Source organism: Prinia subflava, chromosome 11 (genome assembly GCF_021018805.1).
Source record: "Prinia subflava isolate CZ2003 ecotype Zambia chromosome 11, Cam_Psub_1.2, whole genome shotgun sequence".
Taxonomy (NCBI): Eukaryota; Metazoa; Chordata; class Aves; order Passeriformes; family Cisticolidae; genus Prinia; species Prinia subflava.
The window spans coordinates 1411794-1426827 of NC_086257.1; the positions used below are offsets into that span (position 1 = coordinate 1411794).

At 50.0% G+C, this 15034-nt stretch overlaps 2 protein-coding genes across 2 annotated transcripts; both read right to left on the minus strand.

Annotated features, from left to right (window-relative positions):
- Positions 1-334: 334 nt before the first annotated feature.
- Positions 335-3990, minus strand: LOC134556283 (G-protein coupled receptor 35-like). Its single transcript, XM_063408677.1, has 2 exons — positions 3823-3990; positions 335-2457 (listed from the first exon to the last, which is right to left on the minus strand). The coding sequence occupies exon 2, from the start codon at positions 2429-2431 to the stop codon at positions 1496-1498; it is 936 nt and encodes a 311-aa protein (XP_063264747.1). The 5' UTR covers positions 2432-2457; positions 3823-3990; the 3' UTR covers positions 335-1495.
- Positions 3991-8260: 4270 nt separating this feature from the next.
- LOC134556089 (G-protein coupled receptor 35-like) lies at positions 8261-13733 on the minus strand. Its single transcript, XM_063408307.1, has 2 exons — positions 12264-13733; positions 8261-10635 (listed from the first exon to the last, which is right to left on the minus strand). Exon 2 carries the CDS (start codon positions 10621-10623, stop codon positions 9682-9684), a length of 942 nt encoding a protein of 313 aa, XP_063264377.1. The 5' UTR covers positions 10624-10635; positions 12264-13733; the 3' UTR covers positions 8261-9681.
- Between the last annotated feature and the right edge of the window lie 1301 nt (positions 13734-15034).

The following is a 15034-nucleotide window of genomic DNA, read 5'->3' on the forward strand; positions in this document are numbered from 1 at the left end:
CTTCTCTTTTTCTTGAAACAGATCAGCCTTGCTCTGGACTGAAAACCCAAAAAAAACACCAGGAGCTCACCCCTGTGGCCCACCAGGGCCCGGGACGTGGCATTTTCCAGCCCAAGAGAGACATAAAAGACTAAGCTAGCCAAGCTACACCCCACAAAGAAGACTTTCTGAATTTACCATCTCTTCAAAACAGTGAGAAATTTTATTGTTTAATATTATTCATTTTTTTTCATACTTGTGAATACTTTTCTTGTTAAATAAACAGGTTTTTTCCACTTTACTCCAAAGAAATCTTTTCCTGAACCAACTGGGAAAAGGGTCACTTAAATCTGCTTTCTAGAAAAACCCCTTCGGAAGTTTCCTCCCAAATTTGCCCTAAACCAAAACAAATACAGCAGCGCAGCCTGGGGCTGGGAGGTGTGAGAGGAGGTGTGAGCGCAGGTGTGTGTGGTACAGCCCAGCTCAGGCCGTGTGGTCTGAAGCTGCTGAGTGGTTTTACCTTCTTAGGTGTTTGCAGTAAAATCACCGGGGTGGGACGCTCTGCTGTGCCTTAGAAAATCCCAGTCCCAGCTGGAGCTCATACCCAGTGCCCCTGGCTTGCACAACGGGGAGCTGTCCCTCCTGGACACACAGCACAGCAGGCCCTCTCTCACACCATCTCCCAGCTTTTCCATTTAACTCATTTAGAAACTGAATTCTATGCTAGTGACACAACTTTATTTAGATTGATTTCTTTGGAACAGCTTTGCTACCACTTTCTTTAGACAATCCTTTTTATTATAAGGTTGAATAGAGTCCTAATACAAAATCCTTGTTCCCACTACCCTGCACCAACTCTTTTATTTAATTTTAATGCCATTTGACTCAAACTTTTTTGATGTAAAGTTTTTCCCCAGCACCAGCAATTGCAATTTCTTCTGACCTTGTATTGTAATGGTGACCATTCTGTAGCTGTTACTTTGGTGTAAAGTTCTTTAAAGCAAGCTAAATATGCCTGTTATGGGATTGTGCATTATTAGCAACTAAAAACCAGTATGTTTGTGACTTATAGAAACACCACCTTTTCTTTCTCTGCATGGTTTCACTCTGATATTTTTTTAAATTTGTTGATATTTGGAATAGTCTATTTCTTTGTCACAGCTGCACAAACACTGATCCAAGGTGGGGATGAGAGACAAAACCCAATCCTTTACCACTGCCTGTGCTTCTTTTGGTTTTCATGGGAAAATGAAAAACAGGGGATTTTTGGCAGGGGAAATCGATCGTTTTATGCAAATTTGTGTTAACGCAGAAAATTGCCACTGGCAATCTAGATCACTAGATCAGGATCTGGGGTGCTGTGGTTATCTGATTCAGAGCTGAATCATGTATCTGAATGTTTCCATTAGTAGAATGTCCCTCCATCCCACTACTTACAAAAGGCAAGTGGGAACCCCTGCCAGTGTGTCCCAGTTGAACACAGCAAACATAAAATGTGTGCTGTGTGTGTTTGGCATTAATGGGTTACTTGTGGGAGCTGAATTTCAGCTTCTTCGCTGCCCTCAGATTTGGGCTTTGCTAGCTTGGGAGATGCTTCCTTAAATTCCTTGTTGACAAAGTAGTAACAAATGGCATCCAGGCAGCAGTTTGTGTTGGCGAGGATGGAGGCGAAGTGAACGAAGTTGTTAATGCTCTGTATGGCCGAGCAGTCAGCGCTGAGGGAGTCCACGATGAAGCGGAGGAGATGCCCGAGGTAAAGAGGTAAAAAGCATATGATGAACACAGCCATGTTTGCAGACACAATGTAGACAGCTTTCCTGGTCAGCTTTTCACTGTGACAATTCTCGTTCCTCTTTCTCCTGAGCTCTGCAATGGTTTGTATGGAGCAGTAACTCAAGATGAGCAGCGGTGTGAAAAACCCTGTAACTATGGCACACAGCGTGATCACCGAGGGTGTCGCGGAAGACTTTTCAAAGCAAAAATCATCTTCTTTTCGGTCCTCAAATCTTTTAATGAGGGAAGTTTCACAGATGATGAGCATCCAAAGGAATCCAGAGGCAAAAGCTGCCTTCAGTGGCGACCTAAGTGCCTTGGATCTCAAGGGGTACTTGATTGCAAGGTACCTGTCAGCGGCGATGATGGTGATGATACCAATGCTCATGAAGCGGTTTATGAAATAGCCACCTTCCAGAACCAGGCACCAGCCATCCACCTTCAGGTGCTGGAACTGGGACAGAGTTTTAAATGGCAAGGTGAAGAGCAGCAAGCAGTCAGCCACAGCCAGGTTGACCATGTATACTCTGGTTTCTGTCCATTGGCCGAGTTTGCAACAGAACACCCACAGCGCCAACACGTTCAGCACAATGCCCAAAACCAAAACTGGGATGTAAACACACAGCTGGACAAGTGAAAATGGTTCATAGGCTGTGATATTGCAGCTACTGCTGTTCATTTTGGTACTATCAAAATGTACAGTTCCTGCAAAAGCAAATTAAGCCTTTTACAAGGGAGGTTCTGGACTGAATCGGTGATTAATTGTAATTGAGAGAGTTGAGGGCTTTACCAGCCATGAAAACCTGATGCAGGGTACCTATTGGGAAGGAGAGGGACAGGGACACAAGCCTGATCAGTTGCGAAGGAGAGAAAAACTTAGATTCTCCCTGGGTCCTGCGTGGGAAAGACTGCTCCTGGAGGGTGGCAGGGAAAAGGGCTTGGGCCCCTATTTTGGCTCAGACTTGTATCAGGCAGCAGCAGATATCCTGCAGCAAGCAGTTATGTGAGCCATTGCAAACCTTAGATAATGGGAAGAGGATGCCTAAACCCAGCTCTCATCCCTTCCCCTATAGCAGGGCTCAGTGGAAGCCAGCTGGTGTCCTCAAAGCTTAAAATGTTCCAGATGTGCAGAGGAAAACCAGCTGTCCTTTCCCTCAGTCCTGAGATGTCTCTGCATCACTTCTCATTAGTGATACAAGCAATTATTACTGTATCTCTTATTAGCATGTCTCTCACTAGTTTCAGCTGCCATCAAATTCTGTACTCAGAGGGCTGCACTGAGAATCAGAGTTCTGGGTCTGCTCGCTGCCTTTCAATGATTGTCAAAGCTGGTCTTTATCTCAGAAGTGTTACAGCAAACTGCCACAATCCCAGGACAAAAGAAACTCACCGGTGCCGTGGCTGAAATGTGATCAGCAGCCATGTGGAAGAGGTGAGCTGTGTTTCGTCTACCGGGTGGTTTTATCACCTTGGATCTAAGGGCAAAATTGTTGTTTGCCCTCCAGCTTTGGAGGAGTTCATGCAGAAGCGCATTCCTGGTGCAACTGTTCATGCACAGAAAAGACCCAGGATGTCTGACATGTCTTTGGGTTTTCCCTGCACGGGGAACGTGGCTCCATGGGGGAAGGTTCATGGGTCTCAAAAGCATCCCCAGTGAGCAAACCATCCCCAGCGAGCTGCAGCATTTATGTGCATCTGTGGGTCTTGGTAGCTTTGAAAATCATGCAGCAGAGGAATCATGCCAGGAGACCTGAAGGGGTGAGGGAATGTGGTACAGCAGATACCTGCAGCAGTTCTGTCCTCTGGACATGAGAAATGCATTGTGATAAAATAAGATAAAAGGGAAGATCATAACAGGGAGACCTAGAAAAGGTCTAGCAAAGGCTGAGACAGCGCTTAAGCATCCCAAAACATGTCAGATGTGGTCAGTATCAAAATGAACCTTTGAAAATACATTGGCTCCAGCCCCCTCTTTCTCCCTCCCTATTCTGGGGTCCCACTATGGCTGGGGAAAGGCAATGCCTTGCGGAATTCTAGTAACAGTGCCAGTAAACAGCCAGGAGAAATTACCTGTCCTCTTGCTGTCCTTGGAGAGAGTGAGTTCCCCCTGCCCGGCCGTGGAGCGCTGTGCAGGCACGACGAGCAGTGCTCCTTGCACATGACCAGTGAGGTGTCCTCTGATAACCACTTTCTGGTGGCTGAGAGAGCAGCAACGCCGGCCAACAAAGCAGCCGCACTCCTCCTGAACACAGGGCACAGCTTCCTCTGTCATCACCATTGCTGTGGCTTCTACCACCTCCTGTTGACTGAGGAGCCTGCAATAGTCCTGCAGGGAGGTGAAAGCCTTGTCTGCCATGCATCCCTGCAGCAGCTCCTGTGGCGGTGGATTTGGGGTTTTTCCTTTGCTTCACCTTCCATTGCCTGGTGTCTCACTGCGCAATGCCTGCTGACCCCCCTCGCCCAACAGGCTGTGCTTGAAGGGACCTTCCATTGCCCTGGAAGGTCCTGAGGTCTTCTCTGTGCCTTCCAGAGTGCCATCCCTGCTGGGATTAGAGCAGGAGTGGCTTCTGCTGTCAGAAGCCTGAGCCCTGGGACAGAACAGACCTAACAGTCCTGCAGCTGTTGGAGAGGTGAGGGCAGTGGTTTGCAGGCAGCTTTGTGATTATTATAGAGCGTTTCACTCTGAATCACAGTAGTTCTCTTGCCTTCCATAGTTCTTCTCAGCCAGCAATTCCGAGAAAACGTGGCACTGTGACCCTGTGACCTGCTGCCTTTGTGACTGCTCTGTGGTTGCAGGTGCCTGTGTCCCAGGGGCTGCTCTTGGGCTCCCCATGGCAGCCCATTTACCAGAAAAGCTCAGACAAGTTGATCAATGACTTTAAACGTCCTGATATTACTACCTTGAATTGCTGGCTTGGGCAAATGTTTTTCCCCTTTCCACTTCCCAGGTCATCTTAGAGCAGCTTCCAGAGTATTGTCTGTCTGCAGACAGACACAAGCCAGCCCTTCAGAAATACTCCATGCCACTGTAGTCAGAATATATTACATACTTCTGACTTTCCAGGGACTGCCTTTTCTTTCTTGGGACTGCTCCTTGGTGGATGCTTACAAGTAGTTACTCACATATTAGTGTGCCCAGCTCATTGATCCCCAGCCAACACCACTTTTGGTCCTTGTTGGTACTTTAGTTTTCAAAGTCATCCAGCTTCTGGGTTGTGATAGTTTCACCACAGTATAGAAAACTTTGCATCATCCTCAAGCATTGTTCACACCCTCCTCTTGTCTACGTCCAGGCAATCACTAGTGGTATAAACCATGAGCAGTCAGAATTGTGCCGGGGGGGGCTCAGCTCATTGCACCTCTCCAGTCTGATGCTTCCCATCCACAGCTTGGTGCTGTGGTTGCCACATGAGGGTCTCATCAGCCCAGTGAGGTCTCAAGAGGGGGAGAAGCCATGTCACCAGGCACAAAGCAGCTGGCTGTGAGCAGCAGGTTCACCAGGATGTGTCAAAGCAAACTCAACACCAGCTACCAGCAGGCAAAGCTAGGATAAAGTGCTGTCTGTGGAGAACTTAATGTCTCCTGCTGAGGCTCTTGGGTCTGTGCCAATTCCTGGCCACCACAGGAACCCCATCCTTCTCCCCACCTCATCTCCCTGATGCCTTAAGTTTTAGCTTTCATGTTTTCAGATTCTGTGCTGCTTAGGTGCAGTTCTGAGCCTCACATTAAATGCCAGTAAGCTCTCTTCACAGATCAGGGAGACAAAACAAATCCTTCCCTGCTGAGGACCAAGGACAACTTTCAGGCCCAAAAGCACAAACAAGGGTGGGCTGAAGGGAGGAACAAGAAGGATGGGACCTAACAACTGAAGCTGTAATTGGACCATTAAACTCCAATATGCCAAAACTTATAAAAATATAAGGCCTCATGACCAGTCGACCATTTTGTGACCATTCTTAGTCCACCCTGGGTGCAGCCCTGGTCAGGTTCCTGTCCTGCCCAAGGTGGATCCTGGAGGCCTTTCAATAAATACCTGCTTTATTCCCTAGCTCTGTCCAGTCTCTGTTTCAGGTCAGCCTTCCAAGGCATCATCTCCATCAGTCACCCTTGTCTGCAGGTGCCCACAGTCCCCTCCCTCCAGGCAGTCACAGGTTTTATCACTCCTGCCACAGACCAATGACTTGGTATTTCCCCTGCCTCTACAGGTCTCAGCCTGTCTGTCCTGCAAGTGCTGTCACCGTGTGGCACAGTGGAGGTGACACCTGTGCTGCCTTCTCACTTCCCTGCTGGCAGCTCTCGGCAGGGCATTGCAGGGCCCAGCAGCGCTGCAGAGCACTGGTGCCTGTACAGCCTGCAGCCAGCTCCAAGGACCTTGCACTGACAGCAGCATCCACCACATTGTGCCTGGAAAAGTGATTTTCTTAATGAAAGTAGCCAGTGGGACAAAATATTTCTGTAAGGTAAAGAACCACTGGTATGGCCTGCTGACAGACAGATTGATGGGCTCCTGCCTCCTTTCCCTGCCAGGGAAAATCTTCATCTCCCCTGCATCCCTGTGTCCTGCTGGCTGCAGCTGCTGGCACGTCAGAGTGGGGCAGAGCCTCTGGCAAGGTGGGAGGGGTATTGGTACCATCTGCACACAGGGGAGAGGGACACAGGGCAGCACCCAGCCTGCAGTGCCCCTGCCCCAGGGGGTTTGTTTCCTGCCTTTCTCACGGCAAGAAAGGATGAGGCAAGGATGGTGCAACAGCAGATCTTGACCAAAAGAGAACTGTGGGGTTGAGAGCAAAACATGTTTGTTATTTCTAGCATGTCAAATGGCAGTTTGAGGCCAAGTGCAGCAACCCCACACAATGACCGGCCCTGGCTGTTGTTTCCCCTTTCCCCTTCCCCAGCACTGTGGGAATTGCGCGTGACTGAAAACCCTGTCAGGCTCTCTGTGCTGCAGCCCTCCCCAAGCTCCTGCCTTCTGACTGATGCCTTTTGAGGCTACCTAAAAACAGAGGCCAGACAAAATTAAGAGAATTAAAAGCAGTTATATTTATTGAAGGGCCTTCAGGTACATTTAGGGCAGACAAAGCCCACCAGGCCAGGGGCTGCACCCAAAAATGGACTATGGGTCACGCGTTTTCACTTTTTTTTTAATAAGATTGATCCATTTGCATATTGGGGTTAATCTTCCAATTACAGCTTCAGGGAATGAAGTAATTTACCTCAAGTTTGCTCCCCCCAACTCACTTTTGTTTACCCTCCTTGAGGCCTGAGGCAGTGAGATGTCCTTGATTCCCAAGCCTGGAGAGGAACTGCTGTGTCTGACCAAAATGGGGAAGCAGCAGCTAACACACTATATGGAGTTTAGAGTTACACAGTAAAGAATTGCAGGATTACAAATATATGAAAAACATAAAAGCTAAAATCCTAAGGCATCAGCAGCACCAGCTGATGTACACACCCTGGGCAGGGCATGGAAAAGCCATGACTCCCAGCACTGATGCTGCTTCAGTGCCTGTGCAGTTCCCTGGAGGCTGCTGGACAGTGCTCACCACTGGAACAGCTGGGCTGCACCAAGGAAACAAAATCAGAGATGCCTCCAACACCTGAGAGCAGCACCCAGCCCACAGCTCCCCAGTACGTGTCCTTCAGCCCCCTGGAGCTCAAACCTCTGGTAAGAACTCAGGTTTCAGGCCTGCCCAAATGCCACCAAACAGCAAAATACTGTTATGGCAGCCCCTGCCGTCCATGCATAGGAGGGCCAAAAATGCTATATCCAATGGCCACTCACTCACTCACATAAAAGCAAGATTCTGAATTACTTTGAAGGCTTTTCCTTGTGTTTTTTTCTGGTTTTTTTCTTTTCTTTTTTTTTTTTCTCTCTCAAGCCTGAAGTGGAAACCATTATTAGCATTTTTTTCTTTCAAGGGACAGGAAAGTTATATCTTGCAGAAATGTTAGTAAAATGCAGTGGTTCGGCCTTGCTGTTTGGGGCAGCTGATGGACTTTGGCAGCTGTGTCTGGTCCCCACTACCATTTCTCAGACTCTTGCATTAGGAAATGGAAAAGATTTGGGGATAAGCGTGTCGCCATCCTCCTGGATTGTTATTGCAGTGCTAGATGGTGGCCAGTAGTTTGTTGTGGCCCAGGGTCTGATAACTCATCTGTTCCATTTACTGGGAGCACTCAAAAAGCTGAGGCTTTGTTCAGACTGAAGGAGCATGCCAGAAACCCATCCTGAACTTGACATATAAACCAGATAATAGTTTTTCTCCAAGGCAGAACATATATCTTCAGATAATCAGAAAGTTCCTTGCTCATCTTTTGGTTTCACTGTTAAATACCCTGCTGTAAGGCAGATCTTATATCTTGGTAGCAAAGTCTTTTCTCCCAATCTCCAGTATAGGTTTGGCATTAAGAGTAGAGGACTCTGATGTATAATGGTAATAAATGAATATTTATTAATAGATATATTACTATGACACTTTTATTTTCACTTGCAAAAGTATGGATTTGTTTTGTTTTCATAGCATTCAGTGCTATGAAAAATCTTAATGATGACAGGGATTGTGAAATCAACTAATTTCCTCTATACAATGAGAAAAAGGAACGCTTATGAGCCCTATATGTGAGGTCACACATATAAAAGCATTGCTGTTCTATATTCCAGAGCAGATGGCCTATTTGGAGCTCATTGGAAACTGAACAAGTTCTCCATGTTAACTGGGAGAAAACATGAGCATGACTGAGCCTGCAAAAACAAGCAAGTTGTTTGCTTTCTAGGTTAACAGTAGGTTAACAGGTTGATATGAATCTTCACCTCTTTTTTCAAAATTAAAACAAAATCATAATCTTTTTGGAACAGGCTTTCATTATAAGCAATGAGGTGCAAAGTCTCAGAAGGGAATCCTAGGCTCAAAAATGTTTTTGAAGGCCCTCTGTGCTGTTCCTGAAGTAGAAGTGTTTTTCCTTGCTGAACACCACTTGCCCTGGATTGTCAGAGATGTCTGTCAAGAGGTCTCTTGCTTTCTAAGGGTAGCAGCATATTAATTGCAGCATATTTGTCAATGGCTACAGGGGTGACAACACTCACACGTCTCCTAAAGCAATAGATGGATGTTAAGATTGGGCACTATTTGTCTCCCATATCTTTTCCTGTCTTTGAAAAGAGAATTTAGAAGGCAGAACAAGGGCTAAACAGTGTGCAATGGTTAAACTGGTCACATACACACACAGGCTACTTGTTCTGTTTGCAGTGAAATACCAGTAATGCCAGAACATTAGAAAATGCACCAGTGAAGAAAACATGAATTACCAGCTGAAGGACCTGAGTTTCATCTCTTTTTATGTCAGTTGCTCACTGCAGCTTCCACCGTGTTGTCTGCCAAAGAGCTGACACAAAGCAGGTGGATCTAATGTTTGGATATGTGACACTTTCCGTGCTGGGAACAGTCCCTTGCGTGCACATTTGACCCAGGTCTAGTCAGTGGTTTCAGACTGTGGTCTGAGCGCGTGTCACTGCACGGTGACAGACCCGTAGGGGAACCAGATGTCAGTTGTCCTAAGGAAGTTAATTGTCTCTAAATTTACATGAGCAGAATATGAGCTTGCAGTCCCAGGAGGAAATTTTTCAGAGGTTTACAGGTCAGAAGACACTGAAAGTGAAGGGCCGTGAAGCCAAGCAAGACAAGCTGTCACCAGGAGGCGCCTGGAGCTGCGATGCAACCATACAAGACCATAGTCAGAGCTGGAGTCAAGTCACTGAGGACAGCAGGACAGAATTCAAGTTAACATCACACCCTTTGGAGGGGTTTGCCCCTTTTTGTACATATGCCTGTACCTACAATGATTGCAAACACTGTAGGTGGTTCCATTCCCTGTGCCTTAAATCTTGAGCAGCATTGTGGCACTCAACACCTGCCATGCACTGCCCCTTGTTTATGCCATCACTTGATCCGTGGGTGTCTGTGACTCCTCACTTTGGTTCATCTTGGACCTCATGAATAAACACTTGGGGAACATAGAAGAAAACTCTGGAAATTCCTTGGCTGCAAAATAATAGCAAAATGCATCCAGACAGCAGTTACAATTTGCTATGCATGCAGAGATCTTAATACAGGCTGTAACTCCCGGCAGCAGAGAATGAGCTCCAGCAACTTCCACTGCAAACCGCAAGAGCAGTGAGAAGTGGAAAGGTGAGAAACAGACAGCAAACACACACAGATTCACAGAAACAATGTGCACGGCCTTCTGGAATAGTTTTGTCTCATGAGGGCTTGTGGCCATCTTCTTTTTTAGACACTTGATGACTTCTACTGAGCAAAAAGTCACAGTCCCTAAGGGAACAAAATACACACAGATACTGTAGAATAAAGAGAAATACCTAGGTTGAACAGACTGTCTTCGAAAACAACAGCCTTCCCAGCTACTCTCAAGTGTGGGATATATATTGGAATAAATTATCAGTGCTAGCCAAAGAAAGCCACAGGTAGAAGCTGATTTCAGCGGGGATCGAAGAATCTTTGCTTTTAGAGGGAACTTGATTGCAATGTATCGATCAATCGCAATCTGGGTGATGATAAAGATGCTCATAGGCATGTTTATAAAATAGATGTTTTGTATGGCTGAACACAGCTGGTCTATGGGATGCTTGTACTTAGTAAAATATATCAGGAAAGGCAGGGTGAAGAGTAGGAAAGTGTCTGCCACGATGAGGTTGATCATGTACACCTTGGTCTCAGTCCACCTCTTGAGTTTGCAGCAGAAGACCCAGAAGGCAATTGCATTCAGTGGGATCCCCAGAGCGACCACCGGCATGTAGAGAAGCACCTGAAACAGCACAATGCCCTCCTGTGCATCAGTCTCAGTGCAGTTGTCCATGCTGGGCTGTCTCTGCAAGGAAAGAGTGCAGGCATGAGACTGAGCTCAGCGACAGGGTCCTGCGGCTGTGCCCCCCTCTCACAGCCCTGCAGCTCCTCGTGTCCCTGCACTGCTCATGCGGGCAGCCTCTGGAGGGGTTCAGTGGCTCACCAGCACCAGCAGTCCCTCAGCCATCAAAGTTACACTGTCACTCACTGCCACCTACAACAAAACCACCAAGACAGCCCTCTCTTGCTGCTGTTGCAGGGCTAAGCCTGCCTCATCGTCCCTCCAGCCCTGGTATGAACAGTTTGTGTCATAGCAAAGCAGAATGATCATTTCTGTTGTTACTTTTGCCTCTGCTGTAGTTGTCAGAGCCACTGGCTTCAGGGCAGCCCACACCGGAGCTGGGCAGCATTCCCCATTTGCCCTGGGCAGCATTCCCCATTTGTCCTGGACAGCATTCCCTATTTTCCCTCCACAGCCCTTGCTTTGCTACTGAAGCCACCCCATGGGTTTGCTCTGAGTCTTGCCAGACCTGAGAACATCCTCAGGGCTTGAGCCCTTCCAGCCCAGTGGCATTGCTCCCAGGGCAATGGGAATGCTGCCGCAGGCTGCTGGGTGCCTGCTGTGGGCAGAATTTGTGCCCCTAGACACAAATCCATTCCTCTGCTGGGGAGGAACAGCTCCGCAGGGGTACCAGCAGCCCCGGCAGATAACAGGCCTCCAGAGAAAGAAGGCAAAGTGAGTACATGTGTCTGATCTCAGTCTTCAAAGGTGGGAAGCCAAAATTTTGCTGGGACAGAAAACATATCTGAGAACTTAAGACTATCTCCTGCTCTTCCTTTAAATATTTCAGGGCATGTGCCACCAGCAAGGAGGATGAACCAGACTTTGCAGAACCTAACAGAAGTGCTTACAATGAGCCATGGAAAGTGCCCAGATTCCTGCAATCTCTAACCAATACATTGCCTTATAAGTCAGCGGCTTCTAAACATCAACATGGAAATTGTAGTACGAATACACGATTGCATGAACTAAGTGAACTGTTTGTAGTGTTCAAGACTGGGAGACAGATCTGGCAACCCCAGAGGAAAGCACAACAACTGTTCTAGCTCCAGAACTGGCCCGGCAATACTGAACCGCAGGCATATAGTCATTTTTAGGGTGGAATTCATGGAGGAACTAACATGCAGCCTGCATCCCAGTGCTCTCGGGCTTTCAGTCTCGTCGGTTTTGGCCGCTCTGTGGTTTCAGCCCATGCTGCAGCCTGCTGTGGTCACCTTGCAGTGACAAAGGGGCTCTGCCTGCGCATCGCTGGCCCGAGGAGCAGCTGAGCCCACCGCGCTGGGCACCCCGGCCCCCGAGCCCCCCGTGCCGGCAGAGCTGCTGGCACCGCCCAGGCCGTGTGCCCCACACAGGTGTCCCCACACAGGTGTCCCCACACAGGTGTCCCCACAGCTGAGGCAGCGCTGAGGGAACTGCAGCGAGGGGCGAAGACCCCTCATGGAATGGAACTGCAAGAGGGAGGCAGAAGAGCTGCGGAAGCAGGAGGGAGCCAGGGCCCCGAGCGAGCCACGTGTGGGCAAGCAGGGGGTGTGAGAGCACACCGTGAAGGGCCGAGCAGAGCACACCGCCGCGGGACAGTGGCCAGGCTTTACCTGCTCCGTGTGAGGCGGCGGGCGGGCGGGCTCCTCGGAAAGGCTGCAGGGAGCGCAGGGTCCTGGCAGGGCCGGGGATCCGCGGGTGTCAGCGCAGGGCCCGGCCGTGCCCGGCTGTCACAGCCCGGCTGTCACAGCCCGGCCGTGCCCAGCAGTGAACTCCTGCGCCCCGCCAGGCTCCGTTTATTCCCTCATTTCCTTCAGCTGGAGCCTCTGGTGCCCTCTGTTGTCCCACTCCCGGCAGCTCAAAGATGCACCGTCAGATTTTCCACCCTGAGTGCGCTCCCCGCCCTCGCCTCACACAACCCGGCAATTAAAATTTCATCTTTTCAGTCGCGGGAAAACAGTTTCTGCAATGAAACCCGTAATGGTCGCAAATTGCCCTTCTGGCAGCAGCAGGCTCCCCGGGGAGCGGGCAGGGCGCAGCCTGGGGCGGTGCAGAGGGTGCCGGCGGGACAGGCGGTGGGTGCTGTGCACCCGGTGACACCGAGCCCAGGGACCCGGGCGCTGCTGCCATCTGCGAGGGGACAGGCGCCAGGGGCTGGCTCACCCTCTGCACAGCGGCCAGGAGTGTAATTGCTGGTCAGCATCGCTGCGAGGCCAGCTAATGACAGTCACTGTCCACCGGCATGGCAGTGAGGTGCTGGGACCTTTAGGAGCATGGTCAGGAGCGTGCCCCGCTGGTATTTCACAGACATTTGGATGGGGTTTGCTCTCCTCTGGCTACAGCAGTCGCAATCCCATCTCTGTGAGCCAGCTGACAGGAGCCAGACCGACTCCCTCAGGATTTGACCCATTAGTTCTTGTCTTTGGAGCTGTCATGGTTTGACAGTGGCCAAATGCCAGGCACCCACGAGATGCTCACTGGCCCTCTCCCCTGCCACAGCAGGGCAGGGGAGAGGGAAGTTCAACAAAGGGTTCCTAGGTTGAGATAAGGACTGGGAGAAAGCACTCCAAGAGCAAAATGGGATCAAACAGCAAAATGAGTTTGTTACTAGCAAAATCAGATGAGGATAATAAGAAGGAAAGTAAGCCCTTAAAGCACCTATTCTTCTCCCAACCCCTCCCTCCTTCCCACTGACAGTGCAGGCAGACAGGGCATGGAGGTTTGGGTCAGTTCATCACCCAGATTTTCTTCCACTGCCCAGGGAGAGAAGTCCTTCCCCTGTGAGGCCATGGGGTCCCTCCCACAGGACACAGTTCCCTGTGAACTTCTCCAGAGTGAGTCCACTCTCACGAGCAGCAGTCCTCCCAAAATTCCTGCAACGTGAGTGCCTCACACGGGCTCACACTCCTCACAAAACTGCTGCAGAGTGGGTCTCTCTTTCCATAGGTGCAGTCCTGCAAGGACAGGCTGCTCCAGCCTGGGAGCAGGGCCCTTCTCACCACAGGCCTCCCATGGGGTCACAGTCTCCTCCAGGTATCACGTGCTCTGGCATGGGCACCTCTGCCACATGGGCTGTGAGTGGATCTCTGCATCCCCCCTGGATCCCCAGGGGCTGTGAGTGGATCTCTGCATCCCCCCTGGATCCCTAGGGGCTGTGGGTGGATCTCTGCATACCCTGTGGATCCCCAGGGGCTGTGAGTGGATCTCTGCATACCCTGTGGATCCCCAGGGGCTGTGAGTGGATCTCTGCATCCCCCCTGGATCCCCAGGGGCTGTGGGTGGATCTCTGCATACCCCGTGGATCCCCAGGGGCTGTGAGTGGATCTCTGCATCCCCCGTGGATCCCCAGGGGCTGTGGGTGGATCTCTGCATACCCTGTGGATCCCCAGGGGCTGTGAATGGATCTCTGCATCCCCCCTGGATCCCTAGGGGCTGTGGGTGGATCTCTGCATACCCCATGGACCCCCAGGGGCAGTAGGGGCACAGCTGCTTCACCATTGTTGTCACCATGCCTCCAAGGAATCTCGGCTCTGGCACCTGGAGCACCTCCTTCCCTCCTTCTCCACTGATCCTGGTGTCTCCATGTTTTTTCCCTCACATGTTCTCACCTCCTCCTCTTCTCTAGCTAGAAAAAGCTGTGTCCTCCTTTGTTTTGATTTTCTTCTTAAATCTGTTGTCACAGAGGCATTACCAACCTGTCTCATTGTTCCAGCCTTGGCCAGCAGCATGTCCATCCTCAGAGCCATCAGGGATTGGCTCTGCCATACATGGTGGAAGCTTCTGGCAGCTTCTCACAGCAGCCACCTCTGTGGCTCCCTCACCACCAAAACCCAGGCCATGCAAAACCAGCACAGGAGCTCCTGTTGTCAAAGGTGACAGCAGCAGATTGGGCTCACCAAGGACTGGTGCAGATCACAGGGGAAGAGGTGTTTGTGGGCAGGAAAGACTCCCCCACACTGTCTGGGGGAACACTGAGCATTGCTGGGGCAGACTCTGGGCCATTTGGGGGGTTTCTTAGCATTCAGAAAGAGAAAAAGCCCAGTTCTAAGCAGCATTTATCCACTTCCTGTCTCCCCTGACTTTTCTAGGCTGCTGACTCACGGAAAAATACACTTCCCTAATGGAAATGTTAGGGGTGTCAATGTGGGCAGGCTGTGGAAAGCCAGCCCCAGCTGGGTTCAGCTTGGGGGGATACTCTGAGCTTGAGCTGTGCTGACCCTGTGGGTCAGCCTGTGCCACAACACAAACCAGGGCAGAGCAATGTGAGGGTGGCAAATGCTGAGGCAGCAGTGAAATGGCTTTCCTGTGCATGGGAGGTGTTATGTGGGCTCCTTGGCTGGAGACAGAGATGACAAGAACCCACTGAGCATCCTCAGCAGTCAGC

Excerpts from the sequence above, each read along its gene's own strand:
- LOC134556089 (XM_063408307.1), bottom strand. The coding sequence starts at position 10,623 with ATGGACAACTGCACTGAGACTGATGCACAGGAGGGCATTGTGCTGTTT.
- LOC134556283 (XM_063408677.1), bottom strand. The coding sequence starts at position 2,431 with ATGAACAGCAGTAGCTGCAATATCACAGCCTATGAACCATTTTCACTT.